The sequence below is a fragment of the Pavona decussata genome, unplaced genomic scaffold (genome assembly GCF_977016875.1).
Source record: "Pavona decussata unplaced genomic scaffold, jaPavDecu1.1 SCAFFOLD_243, whole genome shotgun sequence".
In the NCBI taxonomy this organism is placed as follows: domain Eukaryota; kingdom Metazoa; phylum Cnidaria; class Anthozoa; order Scleractinia; family Agariciidae; genus Pavona; species Pavona decussata.
Genome location: NW_028145648.1, coordinates 564053 through 587297, shown reverse-complemented (window position 1 = coordinate 587297; position 23245 = coordinate 564053). Strand labels below are relative to the sequence as shown.

General features: G+C 40.8%; 2 protein-coding genes, 1 non-coding gene and 1 pseudogene across 3 annotated transcripts in view; 1 reads left to right on the top strand and 3 right to left on the bottom strand.

The window, feature by feature from the left end:
- Positions 1-23245, top strand: part of LOC146457442 (protein O-glucosyltransferase 2-like) — a 91885-nt gene that overhangs the window by 19400 nt on the left and 49240 nt on the right. The window contains exon 2 of the mRNA XM_085091953.1: positions 15702-15904. Coding sequence (XP_084948079.1) covers positions 15702-15904 — 203 coding nt within the window. The remainder of the gene's footprint in view (positions 1-15701; positions 15905-23245) is intronic.
- Positions 3054-5741, bottom strand: LOC146457446 (uncharacterized; annotated as a pseudogene).
- LOC146457445 (uncharacterized) lies at positions 5757-7670 on the bottom strand (the record flags this gene model as incomplete). The annotated part of the gene is made up of 2 exons (XM_085091956.1): positions 5757-5862; positions 7285-7670. Coding segments are annotated over 2 exons (492 nt in total), but the record flags the coding sequence as incomplete, so codon positions are not given.
- Positions 16236-16308, bottom strand: Trnaa-ugc (transfer RNA alanine (anticodon UGC)). The gene has a single exon. It is a non-coding gene; the product is annotated as a tRNA-Ala (tRNA).

The following is a 23245-nucleotide window of genomic DNA, read 5'->3' as shown; positions in this document are numbered from 1 at the left end:
GAGTAATTCATACTTTTGTTTGAAGCGCCTCAACCTTTGAGCCAAATTGAGACCTGGAGTCTAATCGATTTTCGGTAATTTGAAGCCAATTAAGTCGTGCCATTCCTCCTTGCTTTTATCCAACATGTCGATAAATCTTTTAGGATAACTTAAAGTCTCTTGCTTGGGTGTCTTCGGACTTTCTAGTCACCCATCCCACTTCTGACACCATGCTATATTTTCACAAAAATTTTTAGGCGTAGATCAACATGGCGGTTCTGTGAGAGCTAACTCATTTACATAAGGCACGTGGTAAAATGAATTATGTGACATGCACTGTGGCAGTTACCAGGTTCCCATCATGCAATGGGAACTTCCTAATCCTACATTCCCCTTGAAAGAGAAAGCTATCAGTATACAACAACAACAAATAAAAGTAATAATAGCAACACGTCAAAATGTTTCTCACTGTTCAATGTTCGACTAAAGATTAAGACATTTTGGAGGCCACACAGTCCTTCCCGACTGGGTTGTCAGGAACTCAGGGCTTGGATTGGCGGGGAGGGGGAAGGACGCACTCTTCTGGTGTTGTTCCAGGTGTAGCGACAGGCACAGCTGTCTGTGGAGATGGGGATATCTGTGGAGTCTGAAGCCTTGGTGGAGTGTGGGGTACTGGCATGTCAGGAGTGGCATCAGGGGCTGGCATAGCGTTTGGCTGTTTAGTCCCAACAGGTTCTGCTGTGGCCACTAGGGCAGAGTGGTTTCATCGGAGCATGCCCTTGTCTATAATCACAAAGCAGGAGGAGGGTTTTTTAATTTTCTCTGTCACCAGGCCATATCGATCTTGATGTGTTATCCAAACTCAGTCACCCGGTTCAAGTGTTGGTGATTCTTTTGCTCTATGACACTTGTCAAAGTTGCGCTGTTGGTTCAACTGATACAAGCTTTCTTTTTCTTCCACCAACTGGCGGTCCTATATCTGTACATTGGGGTACAAGTTGGCTGGGTGGCTTGGTAGCTGCGTGTGAGTAACTACTTTGTAGGGGAGTTGACGTGTAAGTCAAGAGGGAGCTGAAGATGTCTTCATTTTTTCTGAGCATGGACTTTACTGTGCAAATCACCCTTTCAACTTTGCTGTTCGCCTGTGCTGTACTTTGGTGAACTAGTAACATGTGGAATGGTATGCTGCTGCAAACTGTCGAAAGGCCACCGAGCTGTACTGTGGTCAGTTGTCAGACATTACAACATCTGGGATACGACGTGTGGCAAAAACCTCCTTGAGTGCTTTTATGACTGCATGAGATGTCTCATCACAAAGTTCCTTGATTTCAAACCACCTTGAGTAATAATCTACCAGGTTGATGCATTTTCTTCCTTTAAGGTCGTATGGATCTGTTGCAACTCTTTCCCAGGGACGGGATGGGATGAAGGCATAAGTGGCTTTCTTGGTGTTGGTTGTTCCTTGGCACATGTGATGCATCAGATGATTAAATCTCCAATTTATGTAAACAGTCCTACAAACCAGACAGAATTGCATGCTCTGGGTCTACTCTTAGTCACACCTAGGTGGCTGGTTAGAATGCAGTCGAGGATTTGTAGTTACATACTCTTTGGAATTACTTTCAATCACCATGCAGGAGTAAGTCATCAACAATCCTGAGGTGGCTTCTGCTTTCCTATTATGGGCGTAGCAGTGGCTGGTAAGGCATGTAAGGGGGCACCCTTGAAGGAAATACGATCTTACTAGGTAGCATTCTGTGTGTCTTCTATGCATTCCTTATCTGTTGTAGTCAGTTTTCCATTGCAGGGGGATGGGAAGTTGTCTGAGTTAAGAAGGCTTTTACTTCTTCTACAAGCAGCTTGTCTTCTTGCCCAGGTAGGCCTATTGGAGCACATGAGAGTGTATCTGCAGTGACTTGGTGTTTTTCCTGGCACTTACTGAACTTGATAGTTGTATCTCATAAGTCTCAAGCGTTAATGCAGGGTGCTGGGTGACATCTTTGAGAGCTCTGATAAATATGAATTCAGTAGTACAGTAAGCAGTTTGTGGTGGATTTCTAAGATGAAAGGGATGCGCTAAAAATCCTCCAGTTGCAGGCTATTTCCGCACGCGTTCTTTTCCAGGTCTGCCATAGCGTTCCCAAGATCTGACCTGTCCATCCCGAGTCCCTGGCTATCCCGTCTGGAAAGGTCAATCTTCTGGGGTGGACAGGGCCAATTGGCTTCCACTGGGCTATCTCACCCATAGCTCTCTAACAATGATGGGCGAATTCAAGTCGCCGCTTGGCGAGCTTCTGGAAGAGTGGTGGAAGATTGCCGTGGGGGTGTGACCTGCCCCAAAAAACTCTTATGATCCAACGGGTTGGGAATCCTAGAAATAGCAAAGAAGGCATGGAATCCTAATTTGTATAATGCTTTTTAATGATTAATATTCAATGTTGAATTGAATCACTAAATACCTAATGGTAATTAAAGAAAAAACAGCTTTGATAAACGAAAGTAAAAGTACACACAATTGCGTGAAGCAAGCGGGCAATAATACTTGCTTTAAACCGAGTAAATGATGTTTAACTACCAAGCATACGATACCATATAGAAAGATCGAACAAACATTTTTCATGAAAGGATTCCATGTTTCACCTAGACACTAAAAGGATCATTTGAAAAGCCAAAACTCCTAAACACTCCGAACAGAGACAGTACTAAATTTAATCTGTTCTGATCTATTGAAATTGCAGACTAATTAGTTACATATTTTTGACAGCCATTTTCTTTAATCAAATGAAAAACAGTTCTCTTATCAAGTTATCAAAATGTCACGCAAGCATCAAACATTCACGCACACTCTCTGCCCCATTGAGGGTGTAGTCCTCATCTTTTTATGGGTCATCTTTATATCCTTCTGCTGGATAGATCACCGCAATCTTGGTTATGGGTCTTTCTTATTCTCCTGTGTGAGCCTTTTTTTCTTGACCTTGACATTACGGATCCCGCTGTCATGCCCAGGAAACATGATAACTCTGCCGACATTCCACTTACCACGAACTCCACCAGGCATTTGAACAATAACGAAATCATCCACTCGCACATCCCCCCTCTATATGCCATTTTTTTTTCTGGACTATTTCTATCATGAGTCGTGGATTCTTGATTTGTCTGAATAGTCCTTTAGGAACTTGGGAAGACACTCACTCGAGCAACATGTCATTGGGACACATGTACAGCCATCATCTGGATCATTCAGAATACGGCTAATCGAATGTTGATTAACGAGATTAGCGATCTCCAGAAGACACATATTAAGTTCCATGGGCATCAACACTTGATCACTTGTTGCCTTCTTAAGTGCTATCTTCCAGCTTTTGACCAATGTTCCCATTTTGGTGTGGCACTGGTGAGGTGATAAACTGCCATTACATCCCCTTTTCTGCTAAGTACTCGTGTAGCTTCTCTTTATCTCACCCCTCAATCATTTCTCGAAGCTCTCGCTCTGCTCCAATAAACTGTGACCCATTGTCAATAATCATCATGGAGGGTACTACTCTCAAGGCAAAGAATCTTCTTAGAACTTGTATGAACTCCATAGTCGTCAAACCAACTGCCAGTTACAGGTGGACTGCCCTGGTATTCAAGAACGTGAAAATGAGGCCATAATGTTTGGCCGCTTTTGTACGGCCAATCTTGATGCTGTATGGGCAAAAATAGACACAAGACATGTAATGGAACGGCGGGGTTAGATAGATAGATAGATAGAGAGAGAGAGAGAGAGAGAGAGAGAGAGAGAGAGAGAGAGAGAGAGAGAGAGAGAGAGAGAGAGAGAGAGAGAGAGAGAGAGAGAGAGAGAGAGAGACAGAGAGAGACAGAGAGAGAGACAGAGAGAGAGACAGAGAGAGAGACAGAGAGACAGAGAGACAGAGAGACAGAGACAGATAGATAAATAGATAGATAGATTATAAATCAAAATCCTTGCAGCCACAAGCTGAATTACGTCTGATTAACAATAAAAGTTATAAGAATGAATCACACAATACTAAGCTAAGAATTTAAAATATAAATGGACAAAATATATAATTAAGAGAAGAATATTACATCATTGCTTTGTGGGCATATTGATAGATAAAACTATTGCAAGTATGGATGGTGTGGAGGCGCAATGTAGTAAAAGAGTGCTGACTCCTTAATTTGACTTCACACTCATTCTTGGGAGTCAGTAAGCCATACAGCGTGTGCCAGGGATTAGACAGGATGGAATTAAAGAGCTTATCACATAAGAACTTGCGGCTCTCGTGTAAGGGAACTAGACCAGTCAAAGGAAGCGCCTCATTGTATGAACAATCTGGATAGATATGCACAAAGCTCACCTTTGACAACTCTCTAGATCAACTGAAAGGTACTTGCGGGAGGCTATGATGAACAACAGGGCATGCGTATTCAGTAACAGGTGTTATAAAAGTTAAATAGGAACGCAAAAGTTCCTCCGACTTCACTTGTGCGCGCTTAAGCTGGCGCACAAAGCACAGGCACTTGTTTACTTTCTATACAACCTCGTATATGTGATTATTCCACGTAAGATCCCTAGATATCTGCAAACCTAAGATCATTGCTTGCCCTACACACTCTTAATCCTGACCTTAATTGGATGAGCCATACTGCTGGGTGGAAGGTCTGCCATAACTTGAGGTTATGTTTTCACTTCTAGTTCACAGCATAAGACATGCTTGATTTTGACTGACTTTACAAGATTATGTACTCCAATTATCCAATACTTATTCCTTGTCCTAGCTGCTGTGGCAGCTATGCTGGTATGACCACACTGATGAACATGGCGCACAATCAGACATGATACCCAGTGCTCTCTGGGGAGTAGACTTGGATGTCTAGTTTCATAGAAAAATAGGGCTCTCTCGATTCGACCACCTATTCTGTAGACACCTTCCAGATCTCTGTATGGGCTGGAGTTTGCTAAATTCTCTTTTGCTGAGGCGATCTTTCAGGCTTGTCTGGCAATCCTTTGTCCATTGTTTCTCGCCATTTTGCAGCTCTTAAGATGAAAGGGGGCCATCTTTAATAGGGTTCACTACTGTGACTCTCTCTCTCTCCTGATCTGTTGAAGGTGCTTGCAGGCAGGTTCCACACAAATCGCAATGCGTCCTCAGTTTGACATGGTACACTTGGCACTCCTATAACTTTTAGTCGTGTGTTGCTCCAAATATCACTTATCCAAGCTGTGTATATCGTGCGACCATGTCTCTGGTCTCCTTTGTTTCTCCTACGTCAAAAGTCGCTTGATCAATACCAATGAGCAAATCTGCTGTTCTAAATGCTCGATGAAGGTGTGCTTTATAAGGCCAAATTGTCTTGCTATGCCGTCAACTCTTACTTCTGAAATTTCATCACTTACCGACGGAATTCCTATGGCCCGGATTGTGTGTAAACACTGTGGTTTTTCAAGCGATCGCATGTAAATTTGATACGTCTTTGTCCTCAGCTCTTCTCCCGTCCGCCCACCAAGATCATAATTACAATGTTATTTCCTTTTAGTCCAAGGTCTTCTCAAGATTCAAGCTGAATCAAGCTGATCTGTGCTTCTGAATCCAGTGAGGCATTTCCGGTTTTTCATCAACTTCCTGTTCCTAGGAGGTCCAATTGCACAATTGGCAACAAAGCTCTTTTGTTGTCTTTTGCAGAAAAAATCACTGCGGCAGTTGGTTCAAATGCTGCATGTAGGAGTAGATGATGATAGTACGTGCACTGGATTCCATTTGATTTTCAGGGCTCTATCTCCTCCTTGAACATGATGTGGTCAGGTGATCTCTTCCTGCTTGTTTTAAACAGCTCAAGCAGGCAGGATTATCTTTTGTGGCTTTTAGGCCTTCCTTAAGACTGAGTGAGGTGATTTTTGGACACTAATTGACATTAGATTTTACGGACAGATCAGTAAAATATTGTTAATGGAACGTGACTTGCGTGCGTTACTCGTTCTCAGTGAGCCATTCAGGGCGGGTTGCTTTCAATGGAGCTACTGTGTAGTCATGCTTCCAAGGTCAGCAAAATCAATAGTTTCGTTGTAGCTTAGCTCACTACATTATGGCTTTGTTGTCCTTAGCTTATTGTACCATTTATTTGCATTGGCCGAAAGTATTAAGGCCTCATTCATAACTTGTTAAGTACACGTGTAAAGCCAAGCTGCTGTATAGTACAGCTTAAACTACTGGCTCAGTAAGCAGACACTGTCTAGCTATAAAAGCCGAAACAAACTCTTCAAGGTTCAATTTGCAGTTCTGTTGTGCAGTGTACTCACTATTTGCTGTCAATTTGTCAAACGTCAGACAGTCTGGGTTCGGCGAGAATTTCTGTTGGGGTCAGCGGAAGGACAGCCATCGTTCCCGAGGAACGTAGCGCAACAGCGATATGCACTAAAGGTGTGTGCGAAATACTTAACAAACAAAGATAACGACTCAAGGTGGCGTTATTGAGGGGAACACTGCCTTGCGGTAGGTTAGTCAATGCCACTTCCGGTTTGCGTGACAAAAACAACATCACTTATCTCCCCAGCACTACGAGCTGAATGGTACACAGCACGTGCTAGATCGGACAAGAGTATTGGTTAGCAGGCGATAAACAAAAGCAGAGACGCGAACAAGCTTGGGGGAAGTCGCTGCGCAGACTTAACCGCACAACGCGGGAGTGACCCTAGTTTATTAAAGCAAGGAACGCAAACAACCCATCCGCAAATGGGAGGGTGGGAGGGAAAAAAACGTTTGACAAATTGACAGCAAATAGTGAGTACACTGCACAACAGAACTGCAAATTGAACCTTGAACAGTTTGTTTGGGCTTTTATAGCTAGACAGCGTCTGCTTACTGAGCCAGTAGTTTAAGCTGTACTATACAGCAGCTTGGCTTTACACGTGTACTTAACAAGTTATGAGTGAGGCCTTAATACTTTCGGCCAATCCAAATAAATGTTACAATAAGCTAAGGACAACAAAGCTATAATGTAGTGAGCTAAGCTACAACGAAACTATTGATTTTGCTGATCTTGGAAGCATGACTACACAGTAGCTCCCTTGAAAGCAACCCGCCCTGAATGGCTCACTGAGAACGAGTAACGCACGTGAGTCACGTTCTATTAACAATATTTTACTGATCTGTCTGTAAAATCTAATTTCATGTCACTGTTCCCGAGGAACGTAGCGCAACAGCGATATGCACTAAAGGTGTGCGCGAAATACTTAACAAAGATAACGACTCAAGATGGCGTTATTGAGGGAACACTGCCTTGCGGTAGGTTAGTCAATGCGACTTCCGGTTTGCGTGGCAAAAACTGAGTGAGGTGATTTTTGGACACTGATTGACCCAGTGGCTTAAGGTCTGGTAGATACAGAACTTGGGCAAGGAAGAGCTGTTTTGAGTGTGGCTGTCTTGTGGTGTTACATGGTTAACAGGATGTCTTAGGTGTTGGCCTACGTTTTTTAGGGGTGCCGCTGCTCTCACTCTGGACTTCATTTCGGTATTTATCCATGTTATCAGCTGTGCCAGAGTTGTCTCTTTACCATCGCTTTCCAAATGACACGCCCATACTTTGCAATTGTCGGTGCACATTCTTTGCTTGATTAACGCAAACATATTATTATCCATGTCACAAGGACGACCAACTTCTTTAAGCATGTTGAAACTTCTCTGAACAAGGTGTAGTCAAGCTGCTAACGACCAAAAAATGGTCGAATAGTTCGTTTTTTGATAAAAGCACGAAACTTTGCCAGAATACTTACATGTCATGCTCCAAATCATGGCCGCATGAAAACGAGGCTTAGGCAAATAGTGGAAAAATAAAGCCGTATTTTTTTATTCTTACCTCAATACTTACATTGAATTAGGAGGCGAAGAGTTTCCACGTCAATCACAGGGTTATGTTTAGTCACGTGACATGTCACGTGATCAACTACGTAATCGTATTTAAGCGGACAAACCGTATTACCGCATTTAAGCGGACAAACCGTATTATGGAATTTGTTTTTCATTCCTTGCATCTTTTTTTACAAATGGAATGGTCATATTTTCATAAAATATCTCTCAGACAATGTGATGCTAATGCTGATGCGCTGTACTACTGTTACTACTACTACTTCTAGTACTACTACTATTAATAATAACAATAATAATAATAATAATAATAATAATAATCTTTATTCGATCAATAAAAGACTGATATAGAAAGTTAGTCAACTCTACAAGCAAGAAAGTGAAAGAAAAATAACTATATTACAATTCAAGCTGAATCAAATTGCTAAGTCAAAGTTAAAACATAGCCTATTTACAAAACAACAGATAGTACCCCATGTTCCCGTTTTATTTGAAAATTTTGCCTCAAATATGCTGGATTATAACAAGTCCTCAAAAACAATGCAATGTTTCCGTTATTAATCTTGTTGAATATTTTCTAATGGTATATCATTCGGTAAAAACAATTGTTCTTCAATTGTATGTGCGTGAGCTTGGGAACTAGCGCCTGGTCTACTCGCGGTATTAAATATGGCGGCCGCCATGAAAACTTGCGTCATCCTAGGTAAGTAAGTACTTTGCCCTAACTTTTCACCTGGAAAAGCTTAGGTTCATTAAATAGAGATAATTTTTATTACAGAGAATAACTATGTTTTAGAGAAATAAGGTAGAATCTAGATTGATGGCTAGCTCAAATAACAAGCACGTCTTGTGCCGATAACAGCTAATTGCAAAACCTTGATTGAGTGATAATGACTTCAAAATAAACCGTAAATACTCAATGTAAACTCATGAGAAATCAAAAAATAATTTCAGTTGATGAAGACTGCCCGTATAACATGGACTGGAGATATTGTATCATCTGCCAAAAGCCTTCGGTAGAATGTTTACAGTGCCCTGCAAATTCCAAAAGAAATGACAATGGTGCAGGTTACAGATCCTTTGCTAATAATGTGGCGGAATTTAAGAGTGTTGGTGCTTTGCCGATTGAAATAAACATCGAATTGCTGGATGAAAGTTCAAGAATCGAGCAAACGCTAATAAGTCACAAGGCATCATGGCACAAATGCTGCAGAGATCTTTTCAGCAACACTAAGTTAAATTGAGCAAAGAAGAGACGGCTTGCTGAAACGTCGGGAGATAAGGCTGGTAGTCCTGTAAAGTCCAGGAGATCTAGCATTACAAATGCTAGTATTAAAAAACACTTCTTTTTCTGTGAACAGCCTGGCAACGCCTCAGATCTCCATGGAGCTGAAACCCTGAAAGTGGACAAAAAGGTTAGAGATTTTGCTATCTTCTTAAGTGATGGTAAGCTGATAGCTAAGCTGTCTGCTGGCAATATGGTGGCATTAGAAGCAAAATACGACACAGCATGTCTTGTTTGTTTCAACAATCAGGTGAGAAATCGGAGGTCGGCCTCTCTGTGGGTCTCAATCAGCACAACATCAGATTTAGGGGAGCTTGCCTTTGCCCAGCTGGTCGCCTACATCAATGAAAAACTAGCAAGTGAAGAAATACCCGTGTTCAAGATGAGCGAGCTGACAAAATTCTTTTCCTCAAAGCTGGAGGAACTAGAAGTTGATCTTGGAAGGATTCATACTTCCAGATTAAAGGAGAGAATCTTAACTGCTTTTCGAGATCTTACAGCCGTAGCCCAAGGAAGAGATGTCGTTCTGGTTTTAAAAGAGGATCTTGGAGATATGATAAAACTAGCAAAAAAGAAGGATTCTGAGGCGTGCCACCTGGCCAAGGCTGCAAATATTGTGAGATATGCTACAGGTAAAGAATGGTTTCACTGGATCATTTAAACCGGGTTGCCAGAAATCTGCTGTTCCTGCATCTCTAAAGATTCTGATTGACATTTTGAAAGGTGTCACAATCAACGAAGAAACAGCTGCTGAGACTGCAAAGTTCCTAATCAAGTATCCCTTACCATTTCACAGTTACTCATGTTCAACAGCATCTCACACGTTCGTGATGGAAAAGACCCATCCACTACCCATCATGCAAGAGAAAAAGAGTGTCCTTTTCCCATTTATGCAGCTCTAAAAATCCATGGATCGACAAGGGACAGATCTCTCATTGATGCTTTCTTTAAACTAGGAATATGTATTTCGTATGACAGGGTACTTTCTATATCCACTGACATAGCTAACACTGTCATTGCAAGGTATGAGAGTGAAGCAGTCGTTTGTCCATCCAAACTGTGTAAAGGATTGTTTACTAAAACAGCAGTGGACAACATAGACCACAACCCAAGTTCGACAACGTCTCAAGACTCATTCCATGGCACTGCCATCTCTCTTGTCCAGCATCCTACGGCTGACGAACCAGGGGTTGGTAGGGCAGTTGACACCTTTGATCTCTCCCAGTGCAGCAAATGTAAGAAGGTTGCTCAAATCCCAGCATCCTACAGTGACGTACCCCCTGTGACTGTATCATCAAAGGAACTTTTTGCTCCAAAGATATCCGGACGGATTGTTTCTCATCCAATCACATCAAATTGCGGAAAGGACAAAGAGAAAGACTGGCTGGACAAAGTAAAGGAACTTCTCTCAAGGGAAGAGTTCTGCGAACATGGAACAGTGTCTTGGGCAGCATATCGTGCCTCGCAATCTCCCGCATCACTCCATCGGCCAGCTGTCATTGCACTTCTTCCCATGTTTACAGAGAATGCCCTCTCGCTGGCGATGAGTCAGCATTCCATGAATGTGATTAGGTCTGCAGTACACCATGTGAGTCCCACTCAGATTACAGTCATTGCCTTTGATCAGCCCTTGTTTGCCCTGGCTAAGCAGATCCAGTGGAGCCTTGACGGAACTCACGGAGAAGATCATTTTGTTGTGATGCTTGGCGGGCTCCACATTGAAATGGCAGCCTTAAAAGCACTTGGAAAATGGCTGAATGGTAGCGGATGGACAGAGGTTCTATCTACAGCAGGCGTAGCTACTCAAGGCGTGGCAGATTCATTTATCACCGCAAGCCACCTCACAAGAACAAGACGTGCGCATCAAGTAACGGCCGCCACTCTTCATCTTCTCCAGCAGAAGGCCTACCAGGAATATGTCTTTAAAGTTACAGAAAGTGATGGTCAAGATGCAAAGTCCTTTGATGATTGCAAGGAGGAAATGTCTAAGAAGTGCCCACACTTTCTTTTCTGGGATCTAGTTGTCCATTTTGAGATTTGCTCTCTGCAGCTTGTACGGGCTTTTAGAGAAGCTGATTTTTCTCTCTATATCCATGCCCTGACCAATATTGTACCTTGGATGTTTGCCCTGAACCAAACCAATTATGCAAGGTGGCTTTCTGTTCATATCCAGGACATGTGTAAACTTCCCGCCCAACATCCAGATGTGTTCCAAAGGTTTTGTAATGGGTCGTTTATGGTACACAAAACAGAGAAAGTATTCTCCTCCATTGCTTTAGACCAGGCCCATGAGCAAGTGAATTCCGAAGTAAAGGGTGAAGGGGAAGCAGTTAGGTTAACCGAAAATCCCGCAGCGCTTCGAAGATGGATGGTTGGTGGGCCGGAAGTTGCAAGGATGATAAAAGAATTTGAAGATTCTACGCCAGTTCCAAAGTATCAACATCATGAACAAACACCAGCTACACAAACCGCCTTCGCTAGAGATGTCTTGAATGTGGTCGCATATTTTGAAGAGCTTGGGAATCCTTTTACTGAAGAGAGTGAAGATCTAATAGCAGTTCACAGAAAGGATGTTGTAGACGAGGCCGTCGTTAACACTGTACAGAATGTTGTCAAGATCGGGGAGGTCCAATTTAACACGTTCGTCAAGGAACGATTTATCGACAGGAGGAAGCCGGTAACAGACACTATTAAAAAGAACAAACTGCCAACATTCAATACCTCCTGCATTATGCAAATTGCATTTGGTTACCGATTAGTTGCCAAATTGAATTTAACTCCAGATTATCACTTTCAAAGCTATACATGGTCATGCTTCTGATTATATTCATGTTCTGATTCAAGTTTAAAGTCCTCATACGACCTTAGCAGGAACTGTGAATGGCTCATAGCACCTTCCAACATTAGAACCAAGAAGTCATTGGGGGACAGAGCATTTATGGCAGCAACATCTTTTAAAATGAAATAATTTACCCTGTGCAATTAGGCATGAAAGCAGTTTGGAGCAGTTTAAATTAATGGTGAGAACACACTTGTTCAGGAGAACATAGCCATTTTGAGGATTTTAATTAAACAACTGTTTTAGAATGAGTATATGAATATATTCAGGTGTAATGGGCATTTAATACTAATATCTGAGGTAGTGATATTTTATATATAGTTATTTTTATGTGTATGATTAATGTGTAGCCTCCCACCCAGTCGTTTTGAAGAGACTCATACAGATCAACAGAAATGGAAAACTATACCTAATGGTGAATTCGCAGAAAATTACTAGATAAGTTTGTTTTCTGGATCGCAAGATGCCTATACTGGCATTTACGCGTTATGCTGAAATATTGCATAATGGCACTCGAGATCATACCGGAAATTTCTTTCTCAAAACGTCATGAAAGGCGCAGATACGTATCTGACTCACACACTGTTCACAGCTATTTATATTTCCTATTTATCTGAGATCATACTGGAAATTGCTTTTGGAAAATGTCATGACCCGGGGCAGATTCCTAAATAAACACAAAAACTAGAATGGACAATCAAACCTTTAATTCTTTTATGAAGTGGATTTCCAGTAATGTTTAGGCATCAGTTCCACAAAGTCTGCAGTGCAAACCTGTAATGTTTTAAGCTTAAGCTTGACCTTTATTCTCAACACTGTGAAACACAATCTGGTCTGCAGTCAATACCAAATTTTTTCACCGCAAGCTATCCATTTTGCATCATTTAAACTGTGGAGTAGTTCTTAGAACTTATCCATTCGATTTATCGCTTCAAAAGGGTTAATTTTCTTTCTGTAAACATATACCTGCCAACTTTTTCTGAGATAAAGGCGTGCGATTTTTATCCTGAGAGTGCTGGGATTTTTGAAGATGACACCATCATTTCCGAAGATTCCCAAAGAATTCCGAAGTCTTCCGAAGAAGTCTGAAGTCTTCCAAAGACGTCCAAAAGCGGAAACATCCCTCACATTTCCCAGTCCCAGTCTTAGGATGCACATAAACGCGAGCTCGCTCCCAGTGCTTTTCACCTTCAAAAATCAGTGATCGCGAGGAAGGTATTGTCATTTATTCATTTTACACATGGTTTTTGTTCCTTACATGGGTCTGAGTTAACATATTTTTGGAAATTGTGTCAAGCAAGACAGCAACAACTCACATTTTTCAATCAGGCGTGAGAAATTGACCCGTAAGCATGAGCCGGCATGAGATCGAAGTTTTCAACCCGAAGGTGTGAGAGTTGGCAGGTATATAGACAGCGCATTCGATTCTTTAATATTAAAAAAATATGGCCGCTTGCTCCTTCACAGTTCCAGGTACATGACGTCACAATAGTGAAAAACTCCCGTCCGATCCCTCCTGACATGCACTAAGATGTTGCATTCTGATTGGACAGTTTTTCTAAAAGACGATAAAGACAGTAGGAGACAAAAATATTCCTTCTAGGAGAAAACTGAATTTGATACCTTTAAAACAAGTTAATAATTGAAAGATGCACATTTTGCGACTACGACAAAGAAAAAGAGATAGGGAGCCCATTTTTAGACAGGGCCCTCAGAGCATCCCACGTAATTAGCAAATCTGGACTAATACGCAGTTGCCTGTCTATTGTTGTTTCCCATTCTTTTTGGTTGGTTGGTTTTGACTGATTTTACAATCCTTCTTTCAACTCTGGGGGTTGACCCAAGGGGGAAACAGATGACATGTTCATTATGGGCTCCTGCTATTTGGAATTGCAGACACTTTGTGTGGTTCCAAACTAACATTTTTATATAACTGAAACCTTGGATGCATTGAATGATGTATTTAAATTCTCCCGTTTGCCATTTTTGTCATTTATATCGTTCAACAGTGTCCACGGTAAGATAAGATAAGATAATACTTTATTGAACACTCCCCAGAGGGGCTTTTCGGTGATCAATACAACATGTTTGAAATGAAAATAAGGTAAATTAATTATATATACATATAAGAACGATACATAAAAGGTAGAAAATTACTAATTAAGTCTATAAATACCTAAGTGTCCCGCAATATATGCTTGTTTACGCTTAAAAACCTCATGATTTTCACTAAGTGTAAGTTCTTTATCTAAGCTGTTCCATAAACTGACAGCTCTGTACTGGAAGGACCGCTGACCGGTAGCTGTTCTGAATAAAGGGATATTCAACTGTTGTGAATTCCGTGTCACGCGACCGGAAGCTTGGCCCCTGGTAACTAGCTTGGATCTAAGGTAGTCAGGGACGCAACCCGTCATACATTTGAAAGTAAAAACAGCGTCTCTTAGGTAAAGTTGCTGTGTTACAGTTAGCCAGCGTAACTCCCGTAGCACTGGAGTAATGTGATCGAATTTTCTCTTTCCACTTATTATTCGGGCGGCAAAGTTCTGTACATGTTGCAGTTTACGTACATTTTTGTCAGATGTATTAGACCAGACCGTGGAACAGTAAGAGAGTCTACTTAAGACTAGCGCGTTAATTATATTTACAAGTAGCTTTGGATTAAAAGCGTGCTTTGCCAATTTATCTGAGCGAGCCTGGAGATACAAGAAGCAGCGAGAGCTGGGATGTGAGAGTCAAAAGAGAGAGTAGGATCAAATATCACTCCTAAGTTCTTAACGGAGTCCGTCGACGTGTCCATTCCAATCTACAAAGCACTTCTGCTGTACTGTGTTTACGTTACTGTCATGGTTATTTAGTTTGTTTTGTAATTTCAATGTTTTTTACCTCACTATCGAGAAAGTGGTGCCAGATTTGTCAACTAATCTCAGAGCACAGTAAAACAAAATCCAAGCAAATGCAAATGTATTTTACTAAACATGTTTTTCCATCCAAGAGGCTTGCTCCCCCAGTACAGTTATTCAAGTGGCTTTCAATCTTGCTGTTTATAGTTGAATTGTGTTGCCTCAAGGCTCCCGGGTGACTTAGCCATTACCTCCAATATTAGGTTTTAGTAACAAGACATTTTTTAAAGAGCAGGGTTTTAGTGCTATGCCAAGCCCCTAATCTGGTGGCGCAGGGTACTGTTTTTTCTGGTCCGTTTCCTGCAGACCAATCCAGCTTGGTTGAAACTACAAAGAGTACAAGGTTCCCACTGGCGTAGGGGGAGAAATTAATGAGGCACTCAAAATTTTGAATTTTTGTCCCTAGCCTTCATTTATTAAATTATATCTATAAGAATACATATAACTTTTTTAAAAAGGACTTTTTCAGCTACGGATAATTTTATTGGATGGCATACTGAATCTTGCATGGATGGAAAAGATCAAGATAGGTCACTGCGCAAGATTTTGAGATAAAAGCAATTGATTCCTGCAGCTTTTATTTACACTTTGTGTGATTTTATGCTGCACCATTTCCACTTCTAGTGTTCTGCTTGTGCAACTTAGCTATGGCATAGGTGGGTTACGTGCACACATATGGCTAAAAAACCTTTTAAGCTTTCTTAAAATATTGACCAAAAATTAATGCCAGTTCCTTTCTCACCAGACATTTTATTTCTTCCAGTGTCACAATAGTGTAACTCTTTATTAGTCTCCCTGTATAAAACTAAATAAACATTTATTGTCTTTTGCAGTCTGACTGAGTCCCCAGGTGAAGATGCATTTCAGGTAAAAATCTCAAGTTCAAGTGGCAGAGTGAGAGCATGGATACAAAAACTGGACAGACATGATGGCTCATTCATCATCCGCTACCGATTGTTTGCATCATACCCTGATCTTACTATTGAGATAACCCACAAAGGAAAGAATGTTGCTAACTCACCATACAGATTGCAAGGTTGGTTTTTTATTGTTAAGCGGCCATCACGTGGTAATGTGACGTGCCTCTTCTATTAATACCCATTCTTTTTTGTTATTTTCTGCATTTCTTGTGTCACTCACCCACCCCAGTCCACTAGGTCTCGCTTGGTCAGAACAGTTCAAGTTTGAGTTTGAGTCCCGTGGCCATGATGGAAATAAAATGTATTTTTTTCTACCCAATACTAGATAAAACTTTGACAACCCAAGTTCACTATCCATCAGTGTGAACGTGAAATTGATGTATAGACTTAGTACATGCAGTTACTGGGCAACTTAAGCAGTTGCGAAAAGAAAGCCTAAAAAAATGCAGGCTTGAACGGGATTTGAACCCATGACCTCTGCAATGCAGGTGCAGTGCTCTACCAACTGAGCTCTCAAGCCAACTGAGAGCTGGTCATATTGTGAGTTCGTAATATACCTGTGAAGGATGAATAAATTAATGTAAATATCTGAAACATATATTTGAACTGCAGATGAAAGATCAAATAGAAGAATGATGCTTGCAGTTACTACGCAACTAAAACGGGTACATTACGAACTCACAATATGACCAGCTCCCAGTTGGCTTGATAGCTCAGTTGGAAGAACACTGCACTGGCATCGCAGAGGTCATGGGTTTAAATCCAGTTCAAGCCTGAATTTTTTTCAGGCTTTCTTTTCGTAACTGCTTAAGTTGCATAGTAACTGCGAGGATCTTTCTTCTATTCGCTCTTTCATCTGCAGTTCAAAATATGTGTCTCATATATTTACATTTATTTATTCATTCTTCACGGGTATATTATGAACTCACAGTATGACCAGCTCCCAGTGGGCTTGATAGGTCAGTTGGTAGAGCACTGCACCGGCATTGCAGAGGTCATGGGTTCGAATTCAGTTCAAGCCTGAATTTTTTTCAGGCTTTCTTTTCGCAACTACTTAAGTTGCGTAGTAACTGCGAGGATCTTTCTTCTATTTGATCTTTCATCTGCAGTTCAAAATAGATGTTTTATATATTTACATTTATTTAAGAAAACATTGATGGTTCCAAGGTTTATGAAAATGAATGCTGAGAAAGATTCTTAAATATTTGTACAGAGGCTGAACTAAGTTTAACAAAGATAACTGGAATAACCCTTGCCAAAGAATTTAGGATGTCTTAAAATTATAGATTGATCCACTCAATTTACCCCATTATCGCCTGCCAAATTCTCCAGACCGTCCGAGTTGATCGCAGAAGATGATGTCTTTAAGCGAAGACAAATATCAGGGGCACCCAATGGGAGTTTTCTCTCAGATCCTTTGAAACGTTATTTTAGGCTATCTGGAGTGCCTTTAAAGCTCTGTAGATTCATTTAAAGCTGCGCTATAATATTTTTATTTGTTTGGTCATTCTAGGGGAACTTGACTCTTTTTGAAATTACTGGGGCATTTTTGTCCATTTCCTAAAAAAATTTAGGTCTAATTTTCTTTCCGAAAATGTTAGCTGACCTTTTTTCGGTACCCGAAACGACATTTTTATCAATCCGAAAACACCAGGCCTTAAATTTCCCATATCACGAAAGTTCGAGGCGAAAATTATTTTTAGAAAATTGTAGGGGATTAAGGGCCCTCTGAACAGATCATTTAATGAAACAATCCGTTGGGTGCCCCCGAAATTTTATTTCATCCATCTAGAGATCCAGAACAGTCTCATCTTTCACGTAAAAGAGAGCACTATTGACAGATCTGTCAACATCATACTCTTTGGGGAATTGTACACGAAGACGATGCAAGGATTTTCGCAGTAGGCAGTCCGTGTTTTCCCCGCGAAAGACCTCGTATAAACCAAACTTCTCTTGCTTATTACTCGCGTATGCTTCAGTCCTGATCTCTGAAATTTGGCGTACATGTCCCATTTTAAGTTATCTTGCATATGTTAAAAAATGGTCATTATCCGAAAGATTCGATTTAGCCTCTAGGAATACCTTAAAAAAAGTTTATTTAAAAGTAAACTAATTTAATTTAATTCTTATTGGTAGATTAACTTTTATTGTTATTTTGTATATTTTAGTATAGTTTTATTTATTATTATTTTAGAATTGGCGTGATGTCCCACGACTTTGCTGACATAACGACATTTAGATTTAGAATATATTCTTGCCATATCTAGTGGTAACAGAAAAAGCAGAACCTGAGAGATGCGTTTTCCATAGAATGTATGAAGCATAATCTGCAATTAAACATACTTTTTTGGGCCGGGAAGCACTATATTAAGTAGTGTTCACCCAAAGCATTTCTTACGTGTGAGTTCTTAGTATCACTATTTTAAAACAAACTTGTTACATTCAAAAAAATTTTTATTACTATACTACTGACAGTGAACTGCAGTCTGTACAAGAAAACAAATAATGCAATGCAAACAAAAAATCACAACTCCTTATGGCATGGATGGGAGAGAAACTAAAAGCTGGTTAATGTGGAAAAATTACACTTGGATGGAATTCTGGATGATGTGATGACATTTATTATTGCCTGTGGAAATTCTGCTCTATAATTGCCAACAAGCGCGAGGCTGGCGAGGCAGCAGCATTATAGAGCCGTGCGAAAGTATTGTGCGGGCGGAAAAAATCTCGAGTGATTGAGAGGCATGTTTGTAAGGTAAGATTCCTGAGTGTAAGGTAAGAATCCTGAGATTCCAATGACGTAGTGAAAATTGCAACGGACCAATCGTGGTTCGCAGCTCGCAGAGATTGTGACGTCAAGGCCGCATGGTTCTCATCGTCGATGCTCACTGGCTTTGGCATTCATCGATCGAGTGGAGTTGAGACCAAGTTTGAGGTCATTTTCACCCGTTTTTGTAAGGTTTATTTGTTTTTATTACCAATTCTACGTGAGTGTACTTGCCACTGTGGTATATTTATCGAGCTAGCAAGCTCAACAATCGGCCAGCAAGCCAAAAGAGTTCTCAGCCACGGTGCAACACTCGGCCAGCGTGCCAAATCCAGACAACGCCAGCGGGCATAAAGCAATCAAAGAAACTGAGAAACCTCTTTAAACTGAATTCAATCGAAGCAAAGCTAAAGCAAACGACAACTGTAGCAAACTATCGGCCAGCGAGCCGCACGAGAGTAAACGCGACATCGGCCAGTGAGCCAACTTTGTCACCGCCAGCGAGCAAAAGGCAATCAAAGCAACTGAGATTTAACTTAATCAAATTCAAAGCAAACCTAACGTTTCAAGCGACGAGCGAGCAAGCTACATTCTGGCAATTCAACAGCCAAAAAAATTACAGGTTCGATTGTGAATTTGTACTGAAATACTATTCTAATTGACCGATTCTTTGTACTCTGAACAGTTTTTGCGAAATATTTGAAAAACGTGCCCCGCACGGGTCGATAAATTCGCTTCGAAATTGACTTGTAGTTCCTTCAAATCGCTTGCGCGTTTCTCTTCTCGCATTTATATTATACGCGTTTCTTTCTAAGGCGTAAACAGACTTTTCTGAAGGAAAGCTTTTCTAAAGGAAAGCTTTCTGTGTGCTTTTCTTTCTATTTTCATCGAGAAAGCAGATCGAATTTCACCCATGTTATGCGCGGATCAAATGTCATCAAAATTTCAGAAATTTTTACCTTCAAGTTTTTTTTTTTGGAAAATTTTTGATTGGCAACTAGTGTATTTTATTCCATAATTAGTAATTTTAACTATCTTAGACCAAAGTTTTTTTTTTTCGGCCCTGTAAGTTATGTATTTTCAGTGCACATGGGCTAAGAAATACTGAACCACTTTGCCAATTTTGCTGAATTTTGGAAAACCTCTGGAAATGGCTGGTGCATAATGGGTTGATACCATTAACATCGGACTGGCCCATGCACCCCAAAGCAAACAGTTTGTGCATGTCCTTTGCCAACTGTTCGATTTCGAAAAACAATATAATTGAAATATTTTGTTACTGTTTATGCTCACATGTCAAAGATTTCACTAAACTATACAACAAGCCTTGGAACGAAATGCATGTAAGTTTCTGTGTAAAGCCTCAAAGAACGTTTTTGTCAATGAAATGTACAATTCTATTGTTCATTGTTCAAGCACGTCATAACATTGAAATTGTTACTGTTTACAGCTTAAAAAGATAGAAACGGTTATTGTTGGGTTCATTTTTGTTCTGTATTCTTTTGTTGAAACCGTAATATCACGATAATTTAAAACCAAAAATCTCTTTCCATTTTGGCAATTCTCCGCTGTCGATCGAAATATTCACATAACAATTCAACACATTTCAAATTGTCTTCAATACTTCACTACAAAAAAACGCCGTGCACAAAACATGACTTTGTGTCTTCAAATTACCAATTAGTATTTTTTTTGAATGGCTGCTTGTTGGCACTTAGCGAGAGCTATATCTAGTATAGAAATAGATAATCTTGAAATCTTGTGACTTTCATGCCACACAGGTTGCTCAATGACTGTAAAGCCTGGCTTTCCCCAACAAGGACCTCCCTGCTTCAGGCATTTACATGTAGATAATTTAATAGTCCACTAAACCCAAAAAGACTGGTGTTGGGACCAAGTAGTTATTAAAATTAAGTACTTTCAATTAAACTATTACAGACTAACAATCCTATATGAGAATTCAGTGAACTACAACCCGAACCTAGGGGTCTAAGATTAGTCTGGAGTGTTGTGGTGGTGGAGTAGTGGTGTGTGATGTAAGATGGCTTTACAAAGTGTATTTAAGGAGCGGGTTAGATAGACAGAATCCTGTAGGATACCAGTGATGTCTGGGTAGTTTCAAACCAACTATGCTCTTAAACTCTGTGCTGTAAGGCGGGTATATTGTTGGAAATGATTTGGTTGGACTGTTGCTGGATAAGACTGTATCCTATGTTTTGACGAATCTGCAGACAGGTATTGAAGGTTGTTTTCATGGTCTCGTAAAAATTTTGCATCCACGTTTATTTCACAAAACTGAATAAAAGATTACAGAAATCTCTCGTTTGTCGGCTGACTCTCGCTCACCACTTCACACGTGTTTATTCCTGTTTCTTAACCGGTCCGAACTGGTTTCGCTGACGTCATAATGTCACATCACGCCACACTGCTTTTAGTCTCGCTGCTTCACAGTCATGCCATTTCCGGTCTGACACTCCCCCTATTTGATTCAAGCCCCCTCGATGGCGCCCTGCTGAGGTTAAATTCCCAAAGGATGTTGTGGTGGGCTAAGTAATCTTGGGTCTTCTCGTTCGTCATGATGCTCTTAAGCCACTTGGTCGTGGAGATGAAACTTCCTCGGCAAACCTGACTCTTACCAACCTTGCTCACTTTGGCATAGTTGATCAGTAAATTCACCATGCATGTTTTTCTGAATTCATTTAGGTCTGTCTTCAAGTCCTAGGACATCTAGGCTACACAGCTGTTCATAATTCGCCACTGAAGTTCAATAAACATGGGAGAAGGCAGTTTCCTTTCTGGAGGACATAATTGTCCACCCAAGAGTAGTCACCTCGGCTACTGGTTCAGAGGATTATCTGATTCCGGCTTACTCTTTGTTTTAATTCTTGAGTACTCACTTCCACCTAGGATGGCATGAATTGGTAGCTGATTTTTCTCATCAGTGTCATCCATGACGACTCCATGACGACAATACTTACTGATCAATTCAACGTACTTTGAGTTAGGAACAGTAAGTAAAACGCCCTTGTCAATTTTGTTAATCCTCGTTGTCATCTCAAACTTCCCATCAAACTTGAGACCTTAACTGTGTAGCCTTAAACCTTCTGAATTGTTGAGCAAACAATCATCTCAATTCATTTGTGTACAAGGTGCGTTGGTCGCTTGTTAAGCCTTTCAATCGAGCGGTTGATGCATAAGAACTACCAGCCCCAGTATCGAGTAATGTTCTACGTTTGATGCTATTGACAATCACCCCCACCACCGGGTAAATGACAGATCCTTCACCAGTTGCCAAAATCATCTGATTGTTTCTGGGCATTTTGTCACAAATTGACGAGAAATATTAAAAATGGGTTTGTCACCAGGTGGGTACATTAACAATTATTTGGAAATACAAATAAAGTTACACTGGTGGATTAAAAAAGCGTTCTGAAATTATTTACAATAAAAATGTTCCCGACGTTTCGGTCGCAATCACAGACCTTCTTCAGGGGAAGTGAAAGAAAACTTATGCAGAAGCACAGTTATAAACAAGACGCCGATTAAAAATCAGGATTTATCATTTTTTCTTGTTAGCGAGAGTCAAGTGTAAATACTCCTTGGGGAGTAACGCCCCGTCGGCTCAATATAGTGGGTCTTTGGCGCAATTAATCTTCCAGGCCTCGAGAATCTTTCTTTGGTGCCAATTATTGCTAGTCCTGAGAATTGTGGCCTCACCCCATGCGATGTCGTGATTTGTTTTTATCACGTGGTCTGCAAGTGCTGATTTTTTGCCTTGTCGCCGTGCGACAACCTTTTGATGTTTGCTTTTTTCTTGTTATGAATTTTCTCTGCGTTTCGCCAACGTAACTCTTGCTGCAATCAGCACATGGAATGTCGTAAACGGGATCACAAGTATCTTCTTTATCCATTTGGTCTTTCGATTTTGGAAACATCTTGCTAATTGTCTGATAGGGTTTAAATGCCACTTTGATGCCATAGTTTTCCAGAACTCTCTTAATTGGCTCAGAGGTCCCGCTAACGTATGGAATTGTGCTATACCCCCGTACAGATTCTGCAAGGGGGGTTGTATCTTTCACCGATGGTTTAAAGTTGCTGGCATCCAGGATAAAGCGCTTGGGGTATCCATTGGACTGCAGTGTCGATATTGCTCGTTGTTTTTCCTTAATTTGGTCGGATTTTGTTGTGGGAATTTTTGCGGCGCGATCCATCAAGGATTTAACAACAGCTCGCTTGTGCATACTGGGATGGTGCGATGAAAAAGACAAATAGTGGTCAGTATGGGTAGGTTTCCGGTAAACGATGGTGGTTAATCTTCCGTCTTCCTGGTGGTGAAGCATGCAGTCAAGGAAGGCAATTTTCCCCTCGCTTTGGCGTTCGATTGTAAACTTAATGCAGGGTTCAATTGAATTTAAATGTTCAAGAAAAGTCTGAACACTATCAATTTTCGTGGTTGTACTCACGTCGTCCACAAATCTTTTCCAATACAGAGGTTGATTGGTTAGAGTAGTTAAAGCTCTTTCTTCAAGGTCTTTGGTGACCATATTTGCCATTACGGCGGAAACGGGCGAGCCATGGCTGTCCCATGGATCTGCTTATAATGTTTGTGGTCGTATTGAAAGTTGGTGGTTGACAAGCAGAAGTCAAGTAATTCGATAATGTCAGTGACCAGTAGGGTCGTTCTTTCTTG